The sequence below is a fragment of the Macaca mulatta genome, chromosome 6 (genome assembly GCF_049350105.2).
Source record: "Macaca mulatta isolate MMU2019108-1 chromosome 6, T2T-MMU8v2.0, whole genome shotgun sequence".
NCBI classification, from domain to species: Eukaryota; Metazoa; Chordata; class Mammalia; order Primates; family Cercopithecidae; genus Macaca; species Macaca mulatta.
In genome coordinates this window covers 61910965-61936392 of record NC_133411.1, presented here as the reverse complement: position 1 = coordinate 61936392, position 25428 = coordinate 61910965, and the positions used below count along the sequence as shown (strand labels likewise).

General features: G+C 37.0%; 1 protein-coding gene across 4 annotated transcripts in view; it reads left to right on the top strand.

The window, feature by feature from the left end:
- The window catches only part of ARL15 (ADP ribosylation factor like GTPase 15), a 441654-nt gene that overhangs the window by 186298 nt on the left and 229928 nt on the right, over nucleotides 1–25428 (top strand). For all 4 annotated transcript variants that reach the window (XM_015140047.3, XM_078004127.1, XM_078004125.1 and 1 more), the window contains 1 exon segment: nucleotides 17045–17253. In XM_015140047.3, the coding sequence (XP_014995533.1) occupies nucleotides 17045–17253 (209 nt within the window).

The following is a 25428-nucleotide window of genomic DNA, read 5'->3' as shown; positions in this document are numbered from 1 at the left end:
TGAGAGAATGCACTCAATTCCTTGCCATGTATGACTCTCTAGTGTGGCAGTTTGCTTCATAAAAACTTGTATACTGGGGCCGGGCGCAGTGCCTCATGCCTGTAATCTCAACACTTTGGGAGGCCAAGGCGGGCAGATCACCTGAGGTCAGGAGTTCGAGACTAGCCTGGCCAACATGGTGAAACCCCATCTCTACTAAAAATACAAAAATTAGCTGGGTGTGGTGGTACGTGCCTGTAATCCCAGCTACTCAGGAGGCTGAGGCAGGAGAATTGCACTCCAGTCTTGGCAACAGGGTGAGACTCTGTCTCAAAAAATAAAATAAAACAAAACAAAACAAACAAACAAAACAAACTTGCTTACTGGGAAGGCAATAGAGAGAATCTGATAGCAAGACAGAAGATACCTATTCAAGGAAGTGACATCCCATCACCTTGCCACATTCTCTTGGTTAGAAGCAAGGCACTAGCCAAGTAAACACTCAAGGGGAGATTACACAAGGTGTCAATATCAAGAAGTGGGGATCACTGGAGATCATCTTAGAGTCTACCTGCCACAAACATGAAGGGGTAGCCTTCACCATGTAACATTTCTGTGGGGTCAGCTTGGGATGACTTTTTGCTGTTCCTAACTTTATTTAAATCCAAAATCACTGAGCACCTATGACTCCATTATGGCAAGTATAAAGAAAGAAAATATGTGGTTTCTGGCTTTATGAAAATACAAAATATGGGTCATTCTAAAGTTTTCTTATGTATTGATTATTAACAAGGATGCATGACCTTAGATTGATTTTTGCTAAGACTATGTTTGTGTGTGTGTTGAATAGAATGATCTGATTTTTGAGGTTTGTAGCAAAATCCTCATTTTTCTAGTTAAGGAAGAGACAAAATCTTGAAGGATACAAACCAAAGGATGGAGGTATGATGGATAATGCGTTTTTTTCTTTGCTATTTTTTTCTGTGGTCAGTCATTTGTATATAAGAAAAAATATTCAGAACAGCAGCAAGCCTATGATAAATGTGTTTAAAACACATTTTTTAAAAATGGACGTTGATCCTATGTCTGAATTACAAGCTTAAGCAGATTAACATACTTTTATACATGTTGCCCTATAACCGTTTCAACCTGTCTAGAATAAGAAGAACATGAAAAAGTGATATCTTCTTATCAGTCAACTATGAAAATAAGTCCTAATCTATTATCAGAATTGTAAGAAAATTCAGCATTGTGGAACCTTACTGGATACCCAATAAATGTGTCTTCTCATGTAGCCTATTCTCTGTCCTCAGGCAAATATAGTTTTTAACTATCCTAATCTAAATAAAATTTAGACAGTAGGTGTAACATCATTCAAATTACACTGTCTCTCTCCCTTTTCTCCTGAGTGTGTTCTTCATGGAAACTGTATTTGGAAGTGAAGTGCTTAACCTCAGGCAATGTTTCAAAGTCATTTGTCTTCTTTTTGGCTAGTGCATTGATCCCTACTCCTTTAATGCAGTGACACTGTCTTTCGTATAACCTTTTCTTTCCAAGTGCTGTATGACACATTCACATTTATATTTTCAAGTTAATTAAAATTAATTTCGTTTTGAGAGTTCCACTTGCCTCTTGAGACAGTAAGATGCATTCCAGAGCATAAGATAGAAGAAACGTGCTTGATGGTATACGTGATGGAGTGGGCTAGTCTTGTTTTCATATATAGTAATTGTGTAAAGAGGGAAGTCTGATCACCTTAAGACATGATTTTAATGGTTCATTCATCCAGCTTCACTGATAGAAAGTATTCATTTAGAATTGTCTGAAATAGGATGATCATGTTACTAGCATCCTCTTTAAAATGGCAATTTCAAGCACAAAGGGGAAGCTTGCTTCTGAGAATAGAAAAAAAGGGACTGTACCACGTTAGAAAGAAGCTCACAGATAAGCAACAGTATTTCAGATAAGAAATATAAAAGAAGCCAGGCGCGGTGGCTCACGCCTGTAATCCCAGCACTTAGGGAGGCCGAGGCAGGCAGATCACGAGGTCAAGAGATCGAGACCATTCTGGCCAACATGGTGAAACCCTGTCTCTACTAAAAATACAAAAAATTAGCTGGGCGTGGTGGCAGGCACCTGTAATCCCAGCTACTTGGGAGGCTGAGGCAGAAGAATCACTTGAACCCGGGAGACAGAGGTTGTAGTGAGCTGAGATCGCACCATTGCACTCCAGCCTGGGCAAAAAGAGTGAAACTCCGTCTCAGAAAAAAAAAAAAAGAAGAAATATAAAAGGAAGAGAGGGTATAAGAGTTTATTTTAGACTATGTAAAAATGAGACTTCTTATCCTTGAATTGATGGGTAAATAGTTTACATAATCACTTTCCATTCGTTCATTAATCAACTTGATCAATAAATATAGATGGCCTGCTCTGTGCCAGATTCTGTATAGATACGGGAGACACAGTGATGAACAGGACAAACGAGAATCTTGGGGTGTTTTATGAAAGTTGATTAGTAGAGCTATGGAGACAGGTAACTGGTGAAATTAGAATGCTTAAGCAAAAGCTGTGAAAAGGCTAAAAAAGTGGGTTATAAACAGTTACAAGAATTAAGAAAAAGCCCATTTTGTGCTTAGATTTGTGTTTGCTTTTCTTGTATTCACAAGCCAATTATATTTTATTTAAAAATCTACTTGACAGAAAAAAAGAAGAGTACTTGCCTACAAATGGCACCCCCTGCCTTAACCCATGCTGCCTGAGCTCTTATTCGTGCAACTATGTATAAACCACTGAAAAAAAATGATACTAATTTTTGGTTATCTGTGCTTTATAACAAAAGAAAGAGAAACGTCATAAAGTGTAATAATAGCTTTATATGTATGTGTATGTATACTGTATGTCAGCCTTGTAGGTAATATCAACTCTCAAATGTATGTGTACACGCACACACATGCGTGCACACATGCGGACAAAACCAGTTTGTATTAGTGATCTGTTTTGGCTTTCATAAGAGTGTCACCTGAATATTAACATGAATAAACATGCTGTTTGTGTTCAAGTCTAGTTGAAGACACCTGTACTGAAGGAACATGCGTTTTCATCTGAAGGGGAGAAATTTCTTATTTGGTGTTAGTCAAGGGAAGAAATCTAGACAGCAATGAGAGAGGAAGAAATTGGAGATTATAAAATACTGAGGCTGAAGGTGATACAGGACATAAGAGAAAGTTACTTGAACAGAAAAAAAAGGGTCTGTCCCAGATAAAAACTTTGGTTTATTTTTTATAATATTGGTTATCTCAGGAATTGCAGAAAACCTATTCTTTGCCTTTTTTGTTCAGCATCTGGTAGACTTTTACTTCCAGGTACTGAACTAACTTGAGTTAGTTCTTAGTTCAGTAGTTCTGTGAGTTATAGGCTTAAATGGTGGCCAAATAATAATAGTAACGTCCATAACAAAATGACAGTAAACACTTATGAGCAGTTAGCATATTCTATGTACTGTGTGAAAAAAGTTAATTAATCCTCACAATCCTATGAGGTAACTAGGTATTATTATTTTCTTCTCTTTTATTGAGAAGGAAACTGAGGCTTGGAACAATTAAGCTGAGTTTTCATGTTAGATGATATGTGGCAGAGCCAGGCTTTGAACTCAGTAAGCCTGACATCAGAGTCCATGCTGTTAATCACTCTACCATCATTCTGTCTTTCAGGGCTGAATCTCACTCCTGAGATTCACTGCTTTGTTTTCAAGGAAAATTGTGTACTGAATTCTGAAAAAAATTAGAAGCTTTGGAAAGTTTTGGAACATACTTGATCCCTAAACTTAGAGCTGCCCAAATTTATTTATGATTTGTAAAGTGCATTGGCTTATCTAATTACAGAATTCAAATTATAATGTATATTAGCTTATGCACATTACAAAATTAAACTTTGATGTCACCTCCCTAAAATCCAGACTGTTCCTTTGCCATTCACTATTTTATGCTTGAGCCTGAACATGATGCTGGGTGACCTTCTGTCATCAACAGGGTGACAACAACTAGAACAAAGGGAATGGGGCAAGTGGAGAAGTGGAACTCTCATTTTAGGAGCTCTGATAAGCATTTCCAACAAGAATGTCATAGAGACAGTTAAAAGATGAAAGAACAAATGTGAATGCAATCGTATGTTGTAGAGCAAATATACTTCTCTCAAGGTTTTGTTATGTGAGTAAATATGGTAATAACTTGTTTTGAAGTCTGATTAGTCACAGAAGAAAAAACACTCAAAGTGAGGGATACATTTAATATTCTACTTTTGAGCATCAAGGCTTATAGTATGTGACTCTAATTATACTTCACGCTATGTAGGATGAGACATTAGATGGTTTTTAACTTTTTCCATGAGTTTGTCTTAATCTAGAACCTCTTGCATCTTTGTCAGTTTTGTCACAGGATTGGTAAGTTAAAGTTTTTGATAAAAAAGAAAAAATACTGGTTGGGGAAATTGGCAAGTTGTGCTAGAACGCAGCAGCATTTCCGCAGTATTAAAAGATCTTATTTCACCCTGGGTATGCAACACATATCTTTCTATCAGCCACAACGTCTCCATTTTGGCTCTTCCTAATTTATTGCTTTGGTCAGTGTCAATTGCCGCAAAGCTGTTCTCACTAGCTTTTCTAGTCTGGCCACCAGATTTTCTAGAATACCGCAGAAGTATTTTGCTTTTGGGTCATGCCAGTAGCTCAAGAATTAGCCGCTTAGGGCGGGGCGCAGTGGCTCATGCCTATAATCCCAGCACTTTGGGAGGCCAAGGCGGGTGGATCACAAGGTCAGGAGATCGAGACCATCCTGGCTAACATAGTGAAACCCCGTCTCTATTGAAAATACAAAAAATTAGCCAGGCGTGGTGGCGGCCACCTGTAGTCCCAGCTACTTGGGAGGCTGAGGCAGGAGAATGGCGTGAACCTGGGAGGCGGAGCTTGCAGTGAGCGGAGACCGTGCCACTGCACTCCAGCCTGGGTGACAGAGTGAGACTCTGTCTTAAAAAAAAAAAAAAAAAAAATAGCTGCTTAGTAAACATTTGTAACTATGCAAGTTGTGATCACCTTGGCATCTGTGGGTCTTCTAAGGAGTCAGCTGTTGGCTTTTGCAGTAGTATGGAAGGGAACATTTCCCCAGAACTGTTCCCACAGCTTTTTCTTTCTATGCTTTCAGTTTCTCTTGGGTACTGATTCTGTTGGGTATCAGAACAGTATAAAGGTTCATAAATAGGATGGAATCAAAAAGTATCCCAAAGAACATAGGTTAATGTACTTTGTGTTTTTAGTACAGTGCTTAGCACAGGCTGTATTATGGCTGTGTATTTTCAAATACTACTAAAGGACTCTGAGAAAGGCTTAACTATGAGTAGAGTGAAGTTTCACTGTAAATATGTTTAAGGAATTCTTAATATCAGATGTTGAATAAGAGATTCCTTGCAGAACTGGGTATGTACCAGAAACATAAAAATTAGTTGCTAATAACTGTACTCAAGCCACCACCATCAACCAAAAAGATAGATTCTTTGTAGAGCAAAGAATGATTTGCTTGGTAAATTCTACATTCTACGTTTGAGAAATCAGAATAAGTATTCTATAAAAGATTAATTCATTAAAAACTATTGAATTTCCATTATGGGTAATACTGTTAGCTGTGGTCAGAGTATGGTGATGAATCAGACACGAAAATGCACAAAACTCCCATGTGGTTCTTCCAATGTAATCAGGAAGATGAAATATGCATTTAGATTACTACGCTACAGGGTAGAAAGTGTTACAAGGAGAACCAAGAGAAACAGACCAGAAGGTTTTTAGAAATTATTATCAGCTGCAAGATCAGGTAAAGCTTGGTGGAGTAGGCAACATTTGATCTGGCCCTTGAAGTGCATGTAGTGGTTTGAATGTACAAGAACTAAGGGGACAACTCACATGGTAGGAACTCCAGGCAAAGGAGCTAACAAAACCAAATTCATAAGGGTGGAAACCTTGGGTCCAGTCCAGGAGAGCAAAACGTTTTGCTCATTTGTGGAGTATCTAAGGAGATCAACAGAGGAACGTGGCAGCAATGGCAAAGTGGCGTCAGATTATGGAGAACTATAAATGCTAAATCAAGTCATTTGAGAACTTCAAGTTATAAGCACTTAATATTTTTGAGCAGAGTAGTGATATAATTTGACCGAGTTTTCTGGTCAAGTGTTAGTATATTAGTGATAATTTGTGCCAGTTTTCTAGATAAGTATCTTAGTTCATTAGAGACTGGGTAATTTATAAACAATAGAAATTTATTTGGCTCGGTGGGGCTGGGAAATCCAAGTTCAAGGGATCACATCTGGCAAGGGTCTTCTTGCTGCATCATAACATGCAGAAGGCATCACATGGTGACAGAACATGCAAGAGAGAGAGGAGAAAAGGAGAAAACTCCTGAAATGAACCTATTTCCAAAAGAACAGCATTAATCCATTTTTGAAAGTGAAGCCCTTGTGACTTAATCACCTCTTAAAGGTTCTACCTCTTAATTTTTGAAGGGGCATTCAAACCATAGCCACAAGTATGAGTAATTTAACTGAAGCTGTGCAAAGACCAGTGGGAAGGCCATCCTACTGATCCAGCTGGAAGGTGATGAGGGCATGAACCATAGTGAGAACATAAAGGAGGGGCCAATGTCAGAATGCAGGCATGGTCCCCAATACGATTGTTAGGAACTGACATAGAAGATAATGATGTAAAATTGTGTTTGGAGTCACATAGACATCTAGAATATGTGTTGAGGGAGGATAAGGTGAGGAGAAGGCAACTGGCATATCAGCTTGTATGGTATGTAGAACTTTGTTTTCTAAAAGGTAGGCTGAGGACCACCTGCCTTGGAATCTCCTGGAAGGCATGCCATTTAAAGTTCCTGGGCAACACACAATTCAGTAATCTTTCTAGGCCTTAAAGTGTGTGATCACTGGGTTAGAATTCCAATATAATGGTACCAAGGAGATTAGGATGCTTCCAAAGTGGACCTCTTAGTTTTGAGATTGCCCTCCCAATTCCAGCTCTTCTATCTTGGGACTTGAGTCAGCCAAAGTTAGAATAAAGACAGTTTAAAGAAAGACTTTTATTCCTGCTAGAAAATAACTCTAAATTTATGCATAAATTTCAGTAGATCTTAAATGTCTCTTTCTCATATTAAAGACAATGGGTATATGTGCCATGTCAGAAATTAAAGCCATGTTAAACATTTTTATAAAAGAATAATAAACTCATAACATATTAATATAAATAACATTTTTAATGAAAATAAACAATTTTGAAAACAAAAAAATGAGAAAATTGGGAAATCTTTTTAATCTGGTTAGTAGAAGAGGGCTGGATTCTCGTATCTGCTTCTACAGTTAATCTGTTGTTAATATGTTGTTTGGGTTGAAGTACATGAAGAAAGTCTAGTCTCACATAGATAACTCAATAAGGGAGGCATGTTTTAATAACCTTTTTAGGTAACTGTTGATTGTCTTCTTTGATACTACACTGAAATTCTTCAACAGGTGGTTGTTTCTTAATCAGTTGTAATGTGGAATCTGAAAACCGTATCAGCAAACTTTTTGTACTCAGTTAATTAACTTGCATGGGTCTCTCTTATACTTTGAATGTGTTTTTTATCTATGCATGGCTTTGAAACATCATGCATTGGTCATTTTGAAAATATTGGTTCACTGAGTAGAGCTTCCAAGTGTTTACAGATTACTTTATGAATATCTGTCTGTTAATATCACCACCAGTCTCATCACTGAAAAGCTGTCGAACTCACTCAAAACTTAGCAGAAACAAGTTTTCTAAAACTCTAGCTTTTGCTTGAAAACAAATTTTATCATTGACAACAAATACTATCATTTGTTTTCCTTGAAATGACAGGCTTGCACATCTATTTTTGAGAAAATGTCTATCAAATACTCAAATCTGAATAATCGTAGTTTGTCCGTTGAAATTTCAAGTAAAAATGGAGTTGTGTGAAGTAGCTTACAGCTCAAACAGTTGTACAGGTGCTTATTGTCAAATCAACTGTCTACTTTGGTATGTAGCAAAAATGTATTTTGCTTATTTCTCATTTAGTCACAGAATATTTTAAAAGGTGTGTTTAAGAACTAATTTAATAATATAATAATTTACTGCCGTACTAAGGGAATTCTTGGGTGAAACTGGCCTTTTCTGCCCCTGCAAGTATGTGATTAGTCAAGAATACAGTGACTGCTTGTTTGTTGCCAGTACCTCTGTCAGTGCTGAGTACCTTCGCTCACCACTGCTTTCGTACCGTAAGTGAAAATAGCAAATAATGTCTTAGTATAATTATTACCATAGTTTTGATCGCCTGTGCCATCTGAAAGCGTCTTGAAGACTACCTTTTGAGAACCGCTGCTTAACATTGCAGACTTATTGGCTGTCTTCTGCTAAGTATACGGATGTTACATAAACCGAGTCTTAGTTTTTACTTCCAGTAATAAGGATTGTATTTTTTGTGTCTCTGCTATAGAGCCACCAGCAGCGAAACAGCCTAAAGTGACACTTAAATGCTTTTCTTTGGGTAGCTGAGGGAGGCCCTTTTGGTGTCCCAGCCATAACTCCATTTCCATGGGTATCAGAAGCCTTCTCATAGCCTTTGCCTTCAGGGTGAGAGTGGGGGGTCTCTGACTACTGCAGTTTGCTTTGCTTGGGTGCTTTGGGCAAACCAGAAGTGCTGGGAAATTAAAGCCTGCCCTCCTCAACAGCCCTGAAGCCACCACTGATAGGCAAGGGGGCAGAGTCGGGAGAGGTGGCTAAGACCCAGTCCCTTCACCCCTAGCATCTATTCTGTGCTATAGCTCCCAGCGTTCCAGCAAGATTAAACTCTTGTTACCCACAGCGGTCTCTGGCTCCTTTTGTGCATTGTTATCTCTTTCTCTGTTTTACGTCCAACTCTGCCACTGGTGTTTCTTATAGTCACCTCTCAAACTGTTCGTACTGGGGGAATTCAAAATAAGGCAAAATAAGGTTCCTTTGCTGACTATCTTCTAGCTTTTGGAGGAAGGAAGAACTTTTTTTTCTTCTTTTCTCACATTTTCTTATGGTAGATTTCTAATAAATATAAAAATACCTTACTAAACTAATCTTTCAGGTTTTGCAGTTCACCATACATCCAGGAGCGTGGCAGGTATTTGTTTGTGCTTGGCAGTTTGGACTTGGAGGAAGTGCAGGTATGGGTGGGTGGTACTGTTCAACTTAAGTATTAACAGGCAGTGAGTGGGAGACAGGGTCCTTAAGCAACACAAAACCACCTCAGGTAGTTTTCCTCAGGACTCTATAATAATTATTAATTTCTGAATCCAATCTAGACACTCTGCCTGACTTACAAAGCCATCCATATTCTGTTTTCACACTAGCCATTTACTTGTCACTAACTCAGATTTTCTGTTTCACATTCATACTTCTCACTGTGCCCCATAATCCACCTGTTCCTAATTTCCTCCAAGGTTATGCTCTGCTGCCCCCTACTAAACTCGTTGGATGCCTTGTCTTCCCCTTCTCTACAATATCCATCTTAACCATTCTTTACAGCCTATGGCTCTTAAACATGCATGCTCATTTGAATAGAACATTCTGTCCCTTCCCGTTTCACTGGAGCCTCTGACATTTTCTGGGAAGCAGCACCATGTAGTGGAAAAGAGCACATGGTCTTTGGAGTCAGATAATCCAGAGTCTGAATCCTAGATCTGCCACTTATTTGCTGGACTTCAAGCAAAATGCTTGTCTCAATTTTTTCTTCCATTAAATGAGGATAAGAAAGCCTAAAGGGTTAAATGAGATGATGTATATAATACCTTACAAGGTTAGTTGCAATGTGGTATGTAGGTGTGGTAGGGGTTGGCGATGACTATATGTTGATCATCTTTTATTTCCTATGTGGATATTCACAGCAGATCTCACTGTAGTCTGGGGACTTTGGTTTTCTTCAGCTTAACAGTAACCATTGTCTTTTTGACACTTAGTTTTTTGACTGTTTGAAAAGTTAAATAGGAAAGTACATCTCCCTTTAGATTTCAATCTTTATATCATCTTCCTGATTACGCTGGAAGAACCATATGGGAGTTTTGTGCATTTTCGTGTCTGATTCATCACCATACTCTGACCACAGCTAACAGTATTACCCATAATGGAAATTCAATAGTTTTTAATGAATTAATCTTTTATAGAATACTTATTCTGATTTCTCAAACGTAGAATGTAGAATTTACCAAGCAAATCATTCTTTGCTCTACAAAGAATCTATCTTTTTGGTTGATGGTGGTGGCTTGAGTACAGTTATTAGCAACTAATTTTTATGTTTCTGGTACATACCCAGTTCTGCAAGGAATCTCTCATTCAACCTCTGATATTAAGAATTCCTTAAATATATTTACAATGAAACTTCACCCTACTCATAGTTAGGCCTTTCTCAGAGTTCTTTCGTAGTATTTGAAAACATGCAGCTATAATACAGCCATAATACAGCCTGTGCTAAGCACTGTACTAAAAACACAAAGTACATTAACCTATGTTCTTTGGGATACTTTTTGACTCTATCCTGTTTGTGAACCTTTATACTGTTCTGATACCCAACAGAATCAGTACCCAATACAAAGTTTGTATTGACTATTTAGTGGGAGGGCTTAACTTACTTTCCTATATTTTGGCTTGTTTTGTTGTGTGGGTGGGAAAGTCCATAATAAAAGTTTGAGTTTAGATATGTATGTCTTAGTCCTGCCTGAATTATTAGTTGTTTATTTAAAAAAAAAAAAAGATTGAGTCTGTTTAAAAGATGAAAAAAAGTCCAAAGAATTACCAATCTAAAAGACCGAGGTTTTGCAGATGGGAGGAGTTTAAAAAGAATTTAAAAGTATTGCGTTTCTCCTCCTTCTCCTTTTCATCTCCCATGCTGGGAAGCATTCCTCTGAAAGTATTAACAATACTGCTGAGGTAACCTGTGTTCTAAGGCTACAACATTCACTAAGATTCGAATACCCATTTACAATTCAAGTTCTCCCAAACTGGCTTGTTTATGGGTCTCCAGTCCCATTCAATTTTCCAGAAGGAATTTATTCTTACCTACTTTTATTTTTTAAGACTGTGGTAAGATGATGGAAAGAGGAGAACAGCTGAACTTCTCACCCTGACTCTTCCGCCACCACAGTGTGGCTGGCAGCAGTCTTGGTTGGCCTGTTGCAGAGTCCTTCAGCAACTGCCCTCTGGGGAACCACAGTTGGATAGGGGTGACAGCAGCCCCTCCTATACCAGCAAGGCCTTGTGCTCTTCCTTTCAAAGACAGAATGAGATCTCTGTATCTGCTCCTGTCTTAGTGGTTTCTTGTGGTCTTTTATGTCAGCAGTCACTGATGGAAATGTCTAGAGCGGCACTGTCCAATGTGGTGTTTTAACTTTAAATAGATGAAACAAACGATTCAGTTTCTCAGTGACACTAGCCACATTTCAGGTGCTCAATAGCCATGTGCGGCTAGTGCCTACCGTACTGGAAAGCACAGATGTAGAATATTTTCATCACTGCAAAAATTTTAACTGGATAGCAGTGGTCTAGAGATCAGATTTTCCACAGGGATAACTGTGAGTACCTGTTTTTATTGTTGATTCCTGAATATCCCTATTTTTAAACTCATTGGTTACATCTTTCAAAGAACTACTGTTTTAAGGAACCTATTCATAGCCTTTTAATTTAATATGAGGGAACCTGGCATCTTTTTGGTTGCAAATTGTCCTAAAATTGGCTTGAGTAATAGGCATTTATTGTGCTGACATAATAAGGAGTCCTTATAATGTATGTAGGTGGTTTGTTCTGCTGCTCAGGGATGTGCTTGAGGACCCAGGCTCTTTCTGTTTTCCTATTCTGACATCCTCAGTGTGTAGATATGTCTCCTTCAAGGTTGCTAGAAGGCTGATGCTGTTCAAAGATTCAGCATATCACTCAATGATATCTAAAAACTGTAAGAGAGGTGGCTCTCTTTGGGCATCTCTTTTTATTGAAAAGCTAAGTCTTTTTCAGAGGTTCTCCACAGACCTTTGCAGACCTTTGTTAGGTCTCAGTTGGCCAGATGAGTACTTGGGATTTTCAACCTCTATGATGATAGGCTGGCTTCGCTGTGAGCAGTATAAAGACTGAAATTTTTCTCTGTTTTGTTTCCTGCTGTTTCCTCAGCACCTAGAATGGTGCCAGGTGCTCAGTAAATATCTGTTGGATGGATGTATTAATGAATAATGAGAGGATGTTGTTAACATCTATAGTGTGCCACAGAAATGAATTTACACAGTGAGGACTTGTTATGCTCCTGTGTCCTCCCTCTACTCTTATTGTGGTACCCTGAGCCAGACTCTCCTGGTTGGCCCTCCTGATGAGCTTAGATTCCCAAGTGTTTATTCCAACTTTTAGTGAGGCAACATTGGATGTATAATTAGGACATTTGGCACCACCCTCACCCAGCCCCACTACTGTTAGGACTAACCCCTTTGCTTTTTAATCTAACTGTACAAACCATAGACGAGGTTTGAGTTTGCTCTTTAACCACGTTATGTTGCAATTGTAATTTAAGTGACACAGAGCATGGCATTTTCAGTCATTATACTAAGAGTGGCCTTAGCCTGCTGTAAGACGTCACTTCCTGTGTTTGTTACTTCTTTTGGATTTGGTTTGAGGATTGAGAATGTGGGCATCAGACAGGTGTCCCTAACCTTCCCAGTTAGGCTCACTCCTCAAAACAGCCGGCAGCTGGGTTGATGACACAGCCAATTTTTATTTTAATCTGGTGACTAAACCATGGCCCACTAAGCTGGACTGAATAACTGCATACCACTCTTCACCTCGTTGCTGGTGAAGTGCCCTGGTCTCAGTATGGGTTAGGTTGCTGCTGACCAAAGCCATGTGCAGAAGACAAAAATGGGAATTTAGAATTCCAAGTTCAGTGTTGATGATGAAAGGAATGCTAAGACTGGGCACGAGACTGGGCAGGAGATTAAAGAAAAGGGCCTTTTCACTATTAACATATTATTCATACATTATGTCATATAAGGGACATTTTTTAAAGTTACGGTATTTCTCTTTGGGTTTGTGTGTGTGTGTGTGTTTGTGTGTGTCTCACTATTTTCAGGTACCATATGTACTCATAAATGTGGCAAATGAAAACATGGTTTCTCATTGAAAGAGTTGACTGCAGAAGTTGAATTTCCAGGTGTCCTGTGTTTCCAAGGGACAAGCTCTATTAAAACATGCAACCAAATTCTCTTTATATCTGACTCACTGGACACCATCTAATGTGTGGACATATTTGCTCTGCCTGCTGTATTTGCAGGCCTCATTGTAATTTGTATTACTTTACAGGATTTGATGGTTTCAGTTAAGAGGAATAATGGCTTTCTAAATATCTCTTTAGGTCCTAGCTCAGAGACTTGTATGGATGGAATAGGTACTTAATAACTATCCATTGAATTAACCAGTTGGGAAATGTTTTTGGACATATTTCCATTAATGTATGTAGGCATTTACTTACCTTTTGTTCCAATAGGGTTCCATTTCTTTTCTCCTCGTTTATGTGGTAATATAGTTCTTTATTTAGCCTCATTGCCTTTTTAGTCCATGACCTCTATTTCGAGCACATTAGACCTAAATGCATTTATTAGGTGTGTAATCTTGGACAAGTTACATAATCTTTTTGTGTTTTGGTTTCCTTGTTGATAAAATGAAATTGATAACAGTATTTACCTCATGAGAGTCATTAGACTGTCATGGGTAAGTGATTTAATATACATAAAGCACTTTGAGCAGCCACCATTCATGTCAGAACTACACTAGTTGGTCAGTTGCAGCCATTAGTTGGCTATGGATGCAAACTCAATAAAGCATTCTGTGGGCATTCGTTGGCTATGTGGAATTTACAATAAAGCATGCTGCATTGATTCTTATTATGAAAACTGTGCGCTGCACATCCTTTGTGTTAGTGAAATTTATAACAAGCTTGTGTACAGGTACACATGCACACTATTTTTGTTGTTTTAAACACTTACCAGCGGGTAACACTGCCTCCAGTTTTGTCCCTCCAGCTTATGGATGGTTCTCGAGCATATGGGTAGTGTCTGGATGTAGCCTGTACCAGATGCTATTGGTTTCCTACCCAGACCTCCTTTACTGGGCCAGTGCATCCATCTCCCAGCTGCTGCGAGTATTGGCTGGTAATGACTCACACCTGTACCCTTCTCCAGAGGCCTGCCCTTGGCTGACAATAATTGCCCCAACCAAATGTGTTTGGGAGATTATAAGATCATGCCCCATCCCCCTCCTGTTCCCCAGGGGTGGCTAATGACTATACAAGGGTGTAATAGCCCAGCCCCCTTGCCTTTGGACTAGACAACTTCTGTGGTTCAATCCTTGCTGTAGAGTTCCTCATCGCATCAAGCTGAGGCTAGATTTCTGAAACAATGTCTCTGCCTAGCTTCTTCTCCCATTCTAGCCTACTTCTTTCACTTCTAGTTTCTCCTGACAGCACTCCCTCTAAATCAGGTGTACAAGAAATGCCATCTCAGGCTCTGTGTCTAGGGAACCTGACCTAAGATGTTGCTTATCTCAGTACCCCTGCTGTTTTCTTAGTTCCACCCCCACCTAAGCCACTAATTCCCTACACTAAATGATCTCTGGCTTACATTCCCTCTTTATTTTTGTTTTGTTTTCTTAGTTGGACCCTGCTGGATATGCATCAACCCTGCTCATATCCCATGTCTTCACATATTTAACATTGCTCAAATCAAATGTCCTTGATCCTCTTATTAAATATATACCTAGTTATTTTTGTGTAGTATAATGGTGAAATCACAGATTTTAGGACCTGAAAATTGGTTTCAAAGCCTTAGTCAATTATACTTCCCTCCTTAGATTGTTGTAAGAATTGTATGAGCTTTTCTTTTTAAAACACTTAGTACCTGGAAGATAGGAAGTGCTTAATAAATGGGAGCTGTTTGGCTACTGATATTATTCTTTCAAGACATTTGCCCCTCTGGGCACCGTGGTGTGTGCCTTTAGTCCCAGCTACCCAAGAGGCTGATGCAGGAGAATCACTTGAGTCTTGAGTCCAGCCTAGGCAACATAGTGAGAACCCATCTCAAATTTAAAAAATGAAATTAAAAAAGAATTGCTCCATTTTGGGTGAAATGCCTATCTCTTGCTCCCAGAAGACCTAATGAGTGCCTCTATGACAGCACTTCATTGTACTCTATTATAATCTTAGAGTTTTCTTTTCTATTTCTCCCAGAAAATATAAGCTGCTCAGTGTCACCAGTGGTGTGTTAGCTCTCTGGGAGAGGAACAGACTTGATATGTAGGATTTGCTGATTTCCATAGTGACAGTACTTTCACCCTGATTGATTTCAAGCTACCAACAGGATGTCACTGAGCACAGAGTTGGGAAGAGAAGCAAACAGGTGACCCTTGCCAGCCAGGCCACACCAACTCCAGTCCCCACTGTTTCCCTAACACATAACATAGTATGTCAAACATAGGAGCTAGATGTTCAGTGAATGACTAAAATACAGTTATTAACTGGTTAGGACTTGATCATATGCAATAAATTGGTGAAATTCTGTGAAATCTAATTGTCGTTATGTAACCAGTAGCACCCCTTTTCTACACATGCACACATATTGCCCCTCCTATTCTTGAATGAAAGTAATGAAAGCAGTCACCGTGATGTAATGGGAAGTGCTTGTGCCTTCCCTGGGCAGATTGTCTACCGACTCATGCAAATCCCAATTTTGTGATTTATTAGATACATGACAAGGGATCACTTACTTTACCTCTCTCTGCCTCAGTTTCCTCAGAGAGTTGGACTAAATAATCTCTAGAGTTCTAGTCTCAAATTTGTAAAGCTTAATTAGTATATACTTTTACTCCCTCATTCCCTCAATTTTCATCATTCCAGTACTGAAGTTTGAGTTAGGTGTTGTGCTATATAATGGAAATACAAAGAGGAATAATACATGACATGCCTTGGCAGACGAGATTCTCCATGTTTTTTTTTTATTTTTTTAATTTTTTTCTTGAGATGGTGCCTCGCTGTGTTGCCCAGGCTCAAGTGCAGTGGCACGATCTTGGCTCACTGCAGCCTCCACCTCCCAGGTTCAAGCGATTCTCCTGCCTCAGCCTTAGCCTCCCAAGTAGCTGGGATTACAGGTGCCCAAGGCCACGCCCAGCTAATTTTTGTATTTTTAAGAGAGAAGGGATTTCACCATGTTGGCCAGGCTGGTCTTGAACTTCTTACCTCAGGTGATTCACCTGCCTCAGCCTCCCAAAGTGCTGAGATTACAGGTGTGAACCACCACACCCGGCCTCTCCATATATATATATTTTTTAATAAACATCTTATCATATTGAGACCATAAGTGCACTCTTGTCGTCTGTTATTTTTCCTCATGAGTTATGAAGCCAGATTCATACAAATGTATCAAAGGCCATGATTTTAGTTTTTCACAACCTTTAGCACTTTGACACATAGAGCTATTGTGCTAATAGCTCTCTAGGTGAAATTAAACAAGGCTGTCCTGATCAGCAAGCAGTTCTGTTAAAAAATATCACCAAGGTAATGTTAATGGTTTGGAAAGAAGCCTTGTTGGATGTCTAGGTCATGCAGCTCTCTGGGTCAGATTCAGTCTCAATTTGTAGAGAGTATAGTTCATTTGAGACTATTAAAGTCTGAATTTTTTTTTTTTTTGAGTTTAAGTCTAGGAGGTTTTATCCTGGTTCTCTCACACATATTTTTATATAAAAGTCATTAAGAATGGCTTAGATACTGTGTCTTCGTTCAAGGCCAAATCTGCCTATTGGCTCTACTGCCTTCTTTGTTCCTATCCACTGTGATCTCTGACTTTTCTAAATTCCTGTTTTAATCCATACCACAGAGTTTAGCACTTAATTTTTAAAAGATACATTGGTTTCCAGTAGAAATTACTGTTGGGAACGTTGCTGAAAAGCTCTTTTTAAAACGAAAATTTGTTTTGTTTTTGACAGGGGCTGATAATATCCGGAAATACTGGAGCCGCTACTACCAAGGATCTCAAGGGGTAATATTTGTATTAGACAGTGCCTCTTCAGAGGATGATTTAGAAGCTGCTAGAAATGAGCTGCACTCAGCTCTTCAGCATCCACAGTTATGCACTTTACCCTTTTTAATATTGGCCAATCATCAAGACAAGCCAGCAGCTCGCTCAGTACAAGAGGTATGTCTTATTAATATGACAACTCTTCGTCTTCCTTACTTGTACTTTTGCTGCCACATTGCAACCTGGAAAAATGCATATAATTAGGAATGTGCTGGTTATGCTGTTTTCAACGTGAAACCTTAGTTTTCGTAGGAAGCAGAAAGCCTGTATCAATCTGTTAGCACTTGTTTACATACCTAACCCTACTTGGAGAGCACAGTTTTCTAGCTATTTAGCAATGGTTAGAAGATGTTTCTGGTTATATTTTTCATCTATTCTGAGAGGCTAAAGGCCTGGTTATTTACTGTTGTTTTAACTTGTGGACTTAGTTCATTCTCTTCTTCAGCTTTTCTAGGAACACATCATGAGCATTCCCATGCATTACTTGCCCTCAGATGTCATGTTCTTGTTCCTCTGAAGTGTTCAACGTTGACTAGGATTCATGGATCCTATTCTGTAATCTGCTAGGCTGAAAATTGATGTCTTGTCTTGCAAATTCCATGCCATCAAATACATTTCAACATGGAACCAATGTTTATCTTCCTCATTTAATTTTATTTCTTAGCTTATATTTCTCCTATAAAAGCATGAGACTAATTGTGGGCAAATAGTGTCTCAGTCAACAGAGCCTCTGATTCATGGTACTAAAGTAATGAGATATGTGAATAGTTTTTAAAACTTAAATTGTAGTGAATTATAATGTAAGTACAGTGAAATCAAAACTCTTGATGTATTCCTTTATACTTGTAACTTTCAGGATATGTTTTCCCCTCTGCTTCAGAAAATTGCGTGCTTCCTCAAGTGATTTTGGAATAAGATGATTAATACGAACAATCTTGCCCTTCAGCCAAGAACATAACATGTTCTAACTCCAGACCTCCCTCACACTTAGCGTGTGACCCACGGCAGATAGCCTTATTCCTTGTGCCTGGCTTCTCACCTATAAAATGAGAATAATGCAATTTATTATGATAAGTTAATAAGATTAATTCGGATAATTTACTTTGAAGTTTAAACACTTAAGTAGAAGAACCATATAAACCAAGTAAAGAGTTTTCATTCAAATTTTAGAAGCATAGTAAAAAAAAAAAAAAAAGGCAAGGACCTATTATTCAACAGACGGAGCTTGTGTCTCACTTTAGTTGCCTCATTCAGCGTTAAGTACATAGCATCTTTTAAAGAATAGAGTTTGCAAAATACCTTATAGATAATATTAAGTAATTAAATAAAAAATAGCAATGAAAATCTATTCAGAAAGTCATGAATGTGAAGATCTTCAGCATTATAATGATGGTGTCTCCTAATGTGCTTTTAAGACCTTCGGTAAATCTTTTAACTTCTCAGCATCAGTTTTTCTACCTATAGAGTAGATGTAATAGTATGTTATGATGGGTAGTTTATTATTATAAGGTTGTTTGCTGAGGATGCATTGTTATTCCGCTATTCATTCTGAAAAATCTGGTAATATGTATGTGTGCACTACTACATGTAGACAGTATAATGTGTGTGTGTAATATATACATAATTCATATACATATTGATAAAACATAGATACAAGTTTAACTTCAGATAACTTTATTCAAGTTATTTGCAATATCTGAAAAAAGATTTTCTTTTTGCTTGCAAAGTTATGAACCTGTTTATCTGTTTTCCTTAGACATCATATAATTGAAACTAATGTATCTTTAAACCTAACATATGACTTATGGTTACCCTCCATAGGAATGAAAGATGATCACATTGAATAAAGGAAACTTTTAGCAATTAATTACTTCTGAGTATTCCTTGTGTATGTTGGCTGGCTATCTTTCCTAGGTGAAGAGCAAATATCTTTTTCCCTCTTTTTCTAATTCATCTTTCAGTAAGACTGATAGCTATAAATGTAGTGTTGTCATAGATATGGTCTGAAAATGATTCTAAACTTGTGTATACTGGAGCATATGTGACTTTGAGTTTCCTTTTTATTTGTATCCGTTTTAAATTTACCTTTCTCAAAACTTTTGCTTGTAATGGAATTTGCATAATACAAATATGGGGACTGCTTTAAGTAAAGCATTTTTCCCCATGATTAAATAAACATATACCAAACAGGTGCATGTCTACACTTTAGACTGCTTTAATGGGATACATGGGCAAATTCCATTATAGGTCTTGAAGTTTATGGAAGCACAGTGACATGGTTATACTCACTTTGGGTCTGGCCTAAAAAGAAAGGGATATGTCCTAGATTTTTCCCGTTTCTTGATGACAAAGAAGTTTCTCTGTGTAGTGTATTAAAATGCCTTATTGAAGTGCTCTCAGGAATGTTTTAAGAATTAAATCAATACCTTATTGTTAGCATAAAAATGGAGTTGTGGAACTGAATCTTAAACATTTTGTAAACAGTAACCTTAAAGTGGTTGGGAGCAGGCATTGGTATTATAGAAGAGGCAGTGAAAGATTGAAAAGTGAGCAAAGTCACGTGTTACTAGAAATATATTTAGATAATGGTCGTCTTTTTATTCTCTCTTTCATAAAGGTGTTGCACATCCTGTGCCCTATTGCTGATAAGCATTTTTATTCGTTTGCACCTGCTAATTTGTGTATGTTTTATAGAATTTCCCAATGCTGAAAAGATGATGTTTTACTCTGCAAAATACTTGTGAATTTTAGGCAAAATTCTGATTTCTCAGAATCAAGGAAGATGCATTCAACTTACCAAAAAGCACTAAACTCCGATTCAGTTAGAAAAGATAATCAGTCATAAAGGCTATTGATTCTTCTTCTCACTCCATTGAAATTATTACATTTTATGTTTAATGCAGAAAATGTGCAATAATTTATCCTGTCACTGGAGTGAATCTTTACAAACACACTATTGCTTGATGAGCTTATCAGGATACTGTTGACTTTAGAAGTGGGGAGAAGGCAGTGAAATTCAAAAGAGAAAGTTGAATTATCAGTGGGACTCCAAAGAGAATAAAAATCATAAGGAAGTTATATATGTAGTCCCCTCCCTTACTATGAGTTTTGCTATGTGTGGAGCACTGAGTTAAGAAATGAAGACAATAGTTAAAATTACTATATAACCCACAGACAGAGGGCAACATGCCCAATTATTTTCTTGCCCTTTCAGAAGCAAGTGGAGTCTTGTACATTACATACTTTTTCTTTCTGTAAGATACCTGGTAATGACCTGTGTTTAACTTACCAGAATTTTAAGATTTTATGACTTGAGAGCTGATAGTGAAAACATGTATTTTTAAACAAACTTAAAAAAAACACAACAAAACACTAGGAAAAAGAACACCCTTTACATACTGTCTGAAAGCCAAGCAGTTCTTGCAGCAGATGTTTGTTGTATTCACTTTGGGGAGGTGTAGTTACCACAGTTTTCCAGAATTTACTCATATCAACTATTTTTCTCTATAGAAAGCATTCGAGAAAAATTTATAATTTTGTCAAGAGGCCCACTTGATACATTAGGGAAAATTCGGATCTAATTTAAGCGATAAAGCTATAAAATGAGAGAAATCTTAAGGGTAAATAGGTTGGTTTCTCATTTGTATTGAATTGTAATTGTATCTAATTTGTTTTACAACTCCCATAGGAGAGCATACTTCAGTTCTGAAGTTATTTAATAGATCAGGAGGATTTTATGAGAAGTTAAGTTGATATAGTAGCCAATAAATATAATCCTATTTTCCTTCTACACAGTTGCTGATTATGATTCTTTTACCTCCTGTTTTTTAAAATCTTATTTTCATTTTATTGGACATTGTTGTGTCTTATAAAAGGACACGTTTTGTTAACATGAAACAGTCTTTATTTTCTAGCAGCGTCATCTGATGTGATGTTTGTCTATATCCTTAATCCAAAAGTATTTAACTTTTTCAGAAATAGTATATCAAAAGTACAGTGTTAACTATTTGTTGAATATTTTCTATTAAAGTGAATACTAACTGAGAAATAGGAAGACTGTGAAACAGAGTTTTGAAGCAGAATTATAAGGTTGAATGACTCTATTGGTGCCAGGGCCCATTAACACAGGAAAATACAGCCTCTAAATTAGGGTGTCAATATTAAAGTTAAAATTTGTGATCAGGCCATTTCTCAATTTTTATGCAATTTTAATTCAGTTTGTTATTGTGATGTGCATCGACCTTGGTGTTATGTTTGAAAAACAAAATATGCAAGAAAAGTATTTGCAAGTATTTTTGTAATGATATAAACATTACTGGTTTTTTAGACCATGTTTTATTTTGGTTATAAATATTCAGATTTTTTTGAACAATGCATTCATTACTCTGTGTCATGAATAGTTTGTTTATTCAATTTTCACTTTTTAGTATTAGACATCTTCTGGAAGAGGGTGCTAGTATGTTTCTATGGTATTTAACTATCACGTTTAATTACAACTATTTATTTATAGGTGATTAGTTCTCCATTGTGTACTTTTTTTTTCTCCTTTCTATGAGGGATCAGAGTTTTGAAAGACTGAAGTTCTTGGGCAATCTGTGTCCCTAGATAATAAACTATACTTTAAATTATTTTATATTTATATTGCTTGATAACAGATCATTTCTTTTTTGGTAATTTTATGGAGTACTATCTTCTCTGACTTCATGTGACAAATCTTTTATTAAAAAATGCAAAGCAGTGTTTAAATCATGTAAAATACTTAGCTTAATTTAATACTACTTTCTGTATATGTAGAGAAATATGTTTGTAAAATACTCATTGGAAAGTGTCATATACTTTAAATCTTAAGAGTTTTCCAAGTGCCTTGACCTGCCTCTTGGCAGCATTTTAGAATACTGATTTGATTTCACATGGAACAGTGTACATACCTATGGTGTGAGCAGTTTGAAAATTCCCCTATGGGACATATACTTATTCTAAAAGGATATGAGAGATACAAACTGTTTTTTGCTCATTCCTTACAGATGTACTGCACGCTGTTAAAATAAAATCTTGAGGAAACAATGAGAGGGTTTGGAAGTCAATTTTCCACTGAATGACTCAGCTATCTCTTGAAAATATTTATTTCAAGAGAAGTAAATATTTCTGAATTAGCAATCATTTCATTAGGTACAAAAATGTCATTATTTTAAGTGAATTTTGAAGAGTAACTTTTAAGCTGAAAGTACTAAAACAGCCAGAATATTTTATTTATTATACATTCATTCATTTTTTTCTATATGCATTCTTTGAGAAAATTAATTTTGTATACCTGATTTTCTTGATTCTATGTCTAGCCACCTCGATCTCACTATTTTTTCCTTTGTATACCTGTGTTTCTTGTATCCACCAAGCAATGTGATTAAAATGTGCCTTGTCCACCAAAAGCAAAATTTCCATGAATAAATACATTATGTAAGAAAGGTCCATTTTATCAAGCAAATTATTTAGGTGAGGGTAACAAAGTAATACATCTCAAAATATGACAATGTATAATAATAAAAGGAATTTTTTTATCTTCTCTTTTAAAACCCTCATTCCTTTCCACTATCTTCGTTTCTTCAGTCACATACATATCTTCATTTTATGTAAAGTGAACATTTTGAAGCCTCTTTCAATTCTTACTCTTTTTTATTCTCCACAACTAGACTTTTCACTGTCTCATTCTCCCACTTCTTCCTCTGCAGTGCTTCTCAGAGTTTCCTAATAGTTTACACCCCCGGAGCTCCTCATTTCTCACTATTTTTCAACACAGAGCAGAAAAAGCAAACTTCCTATCAATTTTTCATGATACCCATATTTTAAAACCTTCTAATATTAAAAATCTTTTAATTCCTTCTGGAATCGAATGAAATTCCATGGATCTTATATGTTAATGTGCATTGAATTCCTTTTTCTTCACTCACTTATGCTTATCTACCACTCACTATTTCTAATTTACTAGGAAAACCCCTGATATGGTTTGGCTGTGCCCCTGTCTAAATCTCGACTTGAATTGTATCTCCTAGAATTCTCACGTGTTGTGGGAGGGACTCAGGAGGAGGTAATTGAATCACGGGGGCCAGTCTTTCCTGTGCTATTCTCGTGATAGTAAGTCTCACGAAATCTGATGGATTTGTTAGGGGGTTCCGCTTTTGCTCCTTCTTCATTTTTCTCTTGCCACCACCATGGACGAAGTGCCTTTCGCCTCCCACCGTGATTCTGAGGCCTCTCCAGCCATGTGGAACTGTAAGTCCAATTAAACCTCTCTTTCTTCCCTGTCTTGAGTATGTCTTTATCAGCAGTGTAAAAATTGAGTAATACAACCCCCTCAAGATTATGTATCACATCAGGAAGTCTTCTTGAATGCCCATGCCTGAGTTGGGCTCTCTCATCTGATTTCCCTTGGCAACCTGGGCTAATCCAAATCGTAATATTGGAATTTTGCCTATAACTTTTCTGTCTACTCCTTAAGGTTGTAAGTTTGTTGAAGGACAGGAATTATGGCTTGTTTATGTCTCTATGCTCAATAAACAGTCAACCCTCCATATCTGTGAGTTTTGCATTCATGTATTCAACCAACCACCGATCGAAAATATTCAGGAAAAAGCACCGTTCTCTGAATTCAACATGTACAGTCTATTTGTCAATATTCCCTAAATAATACAGTATAACAACTATGTAAGCAGCATTTACATTATTAGGTATTATAAGTAATCTAAAGATGATTTAAAGTGTATGGGAGGATGTGCATAGGTTATATGATAATACTGCTTCGTTTGCTATCAGGGATTTGTGCATCTCAGATTTTGGTATCTATGGGAGGTTCTGGAACCCATCCTCGAAAGATACCAAGGGATAACTGTATTTTGTTTGAAAGAGTGACTACCTCAGATTCTTACCACACATCCTTTCTTACTGGCTTCATATCATCAACTTTATCCAGATTTCCTTACTCTCTCTTTACTCAAGCCAATGAATCTATTTTTATCCTTGAATATAAAAATTTTTATTTTCCTGAAACACCAAACCTGACCTTTTAATATTGCTTACAAACCACATCTTCCTCGAATCCTCACCACTCTGACCATGTTAATACATAGTTTTAAAAAGATTCAACTTGTTAATTATCATATTTACAAATGTTTGATTTTATGTTTCTACATTTGCGTTTGTCTATTTGTGGACTTTGTTTAACACCATATCAGGGTACTATTCCCTTTCCAAAATCCCTCATAGAAATTGGCAAGACATATTGACCAAATAATATTCTTTTAATATATTTTTAAATAATTGCCTATATTTATGTTATAGAGCTTATTTTGTTAGCTAGCATCAAAATCTATTTTTGCCTGTTTAGATTTATCACATAGAGACTGGTAACATAATGAAGCTCTAAAGGGAACATAATGACATGGTTTTAAAGTAATGAATTCAATTTATTAAAAACAAATGAGGCCGAGGCAGGCAAATCACTTGAGGTCAGGAGTTTGAGAACAGCCTGACTAACAGTGAAACCCCGTCTCTACTAAAAATAGAAAAATTAGCTGGGCATGGTGGCGCGCCCCTGTAGTCCCAGCTACTTGGGAGTCTGAGGCAGGAGAATTCTTGAACTCGGGAGGTGCAGACTGCAGTGAGCTGAGATCACGCAACTGCATTCTAGCCTGGGTGACAGTGTATGGCTCTGTCTCAAAAAACAAACAAATAAAAACAAAGTAGCCTTTTATTATTACATTAGTGAAACTTAGAAGGATTTTTAAAAATTCTTATATTTAATACGTTTTCTTTGTATACATATTTAAATATTTTATAATAATGAATCATAACTAGTAAAGTTAGAGACTGATTTTATCCAAACAATATTATTTGGCTACTTTCTGATCCTTTTGAAGTAGTATGTATTTGTGTTGTAGTGGTGATCTTCACACTTTATATCTGTATGTTAATATTATATTTTATAAAAATTAGCATTTCATTAATCCTCATTCCACAAAGACAGTGACTGATTTGAGGCAAAAGTTTAAGGTACCCTTTCCTTGTCCTGTAGTTCCTTTCATTTATTTTTTTATTTGCAAAAGAGGACTCAGTCAGTACACATTCCACAGCTTACAAAGTTAATAAAACATTTGTCGAGGTAAATTAATTTGAAAATAGACACATAGTTAATGTCAGTAAGGTGCTTTGAAGATAAAAAGCACAATAAGCGTTAGTTATTATCATTATGATAATTATTATCATTATTATTATTACATAGTGTCTGCTTCAAAATACCCT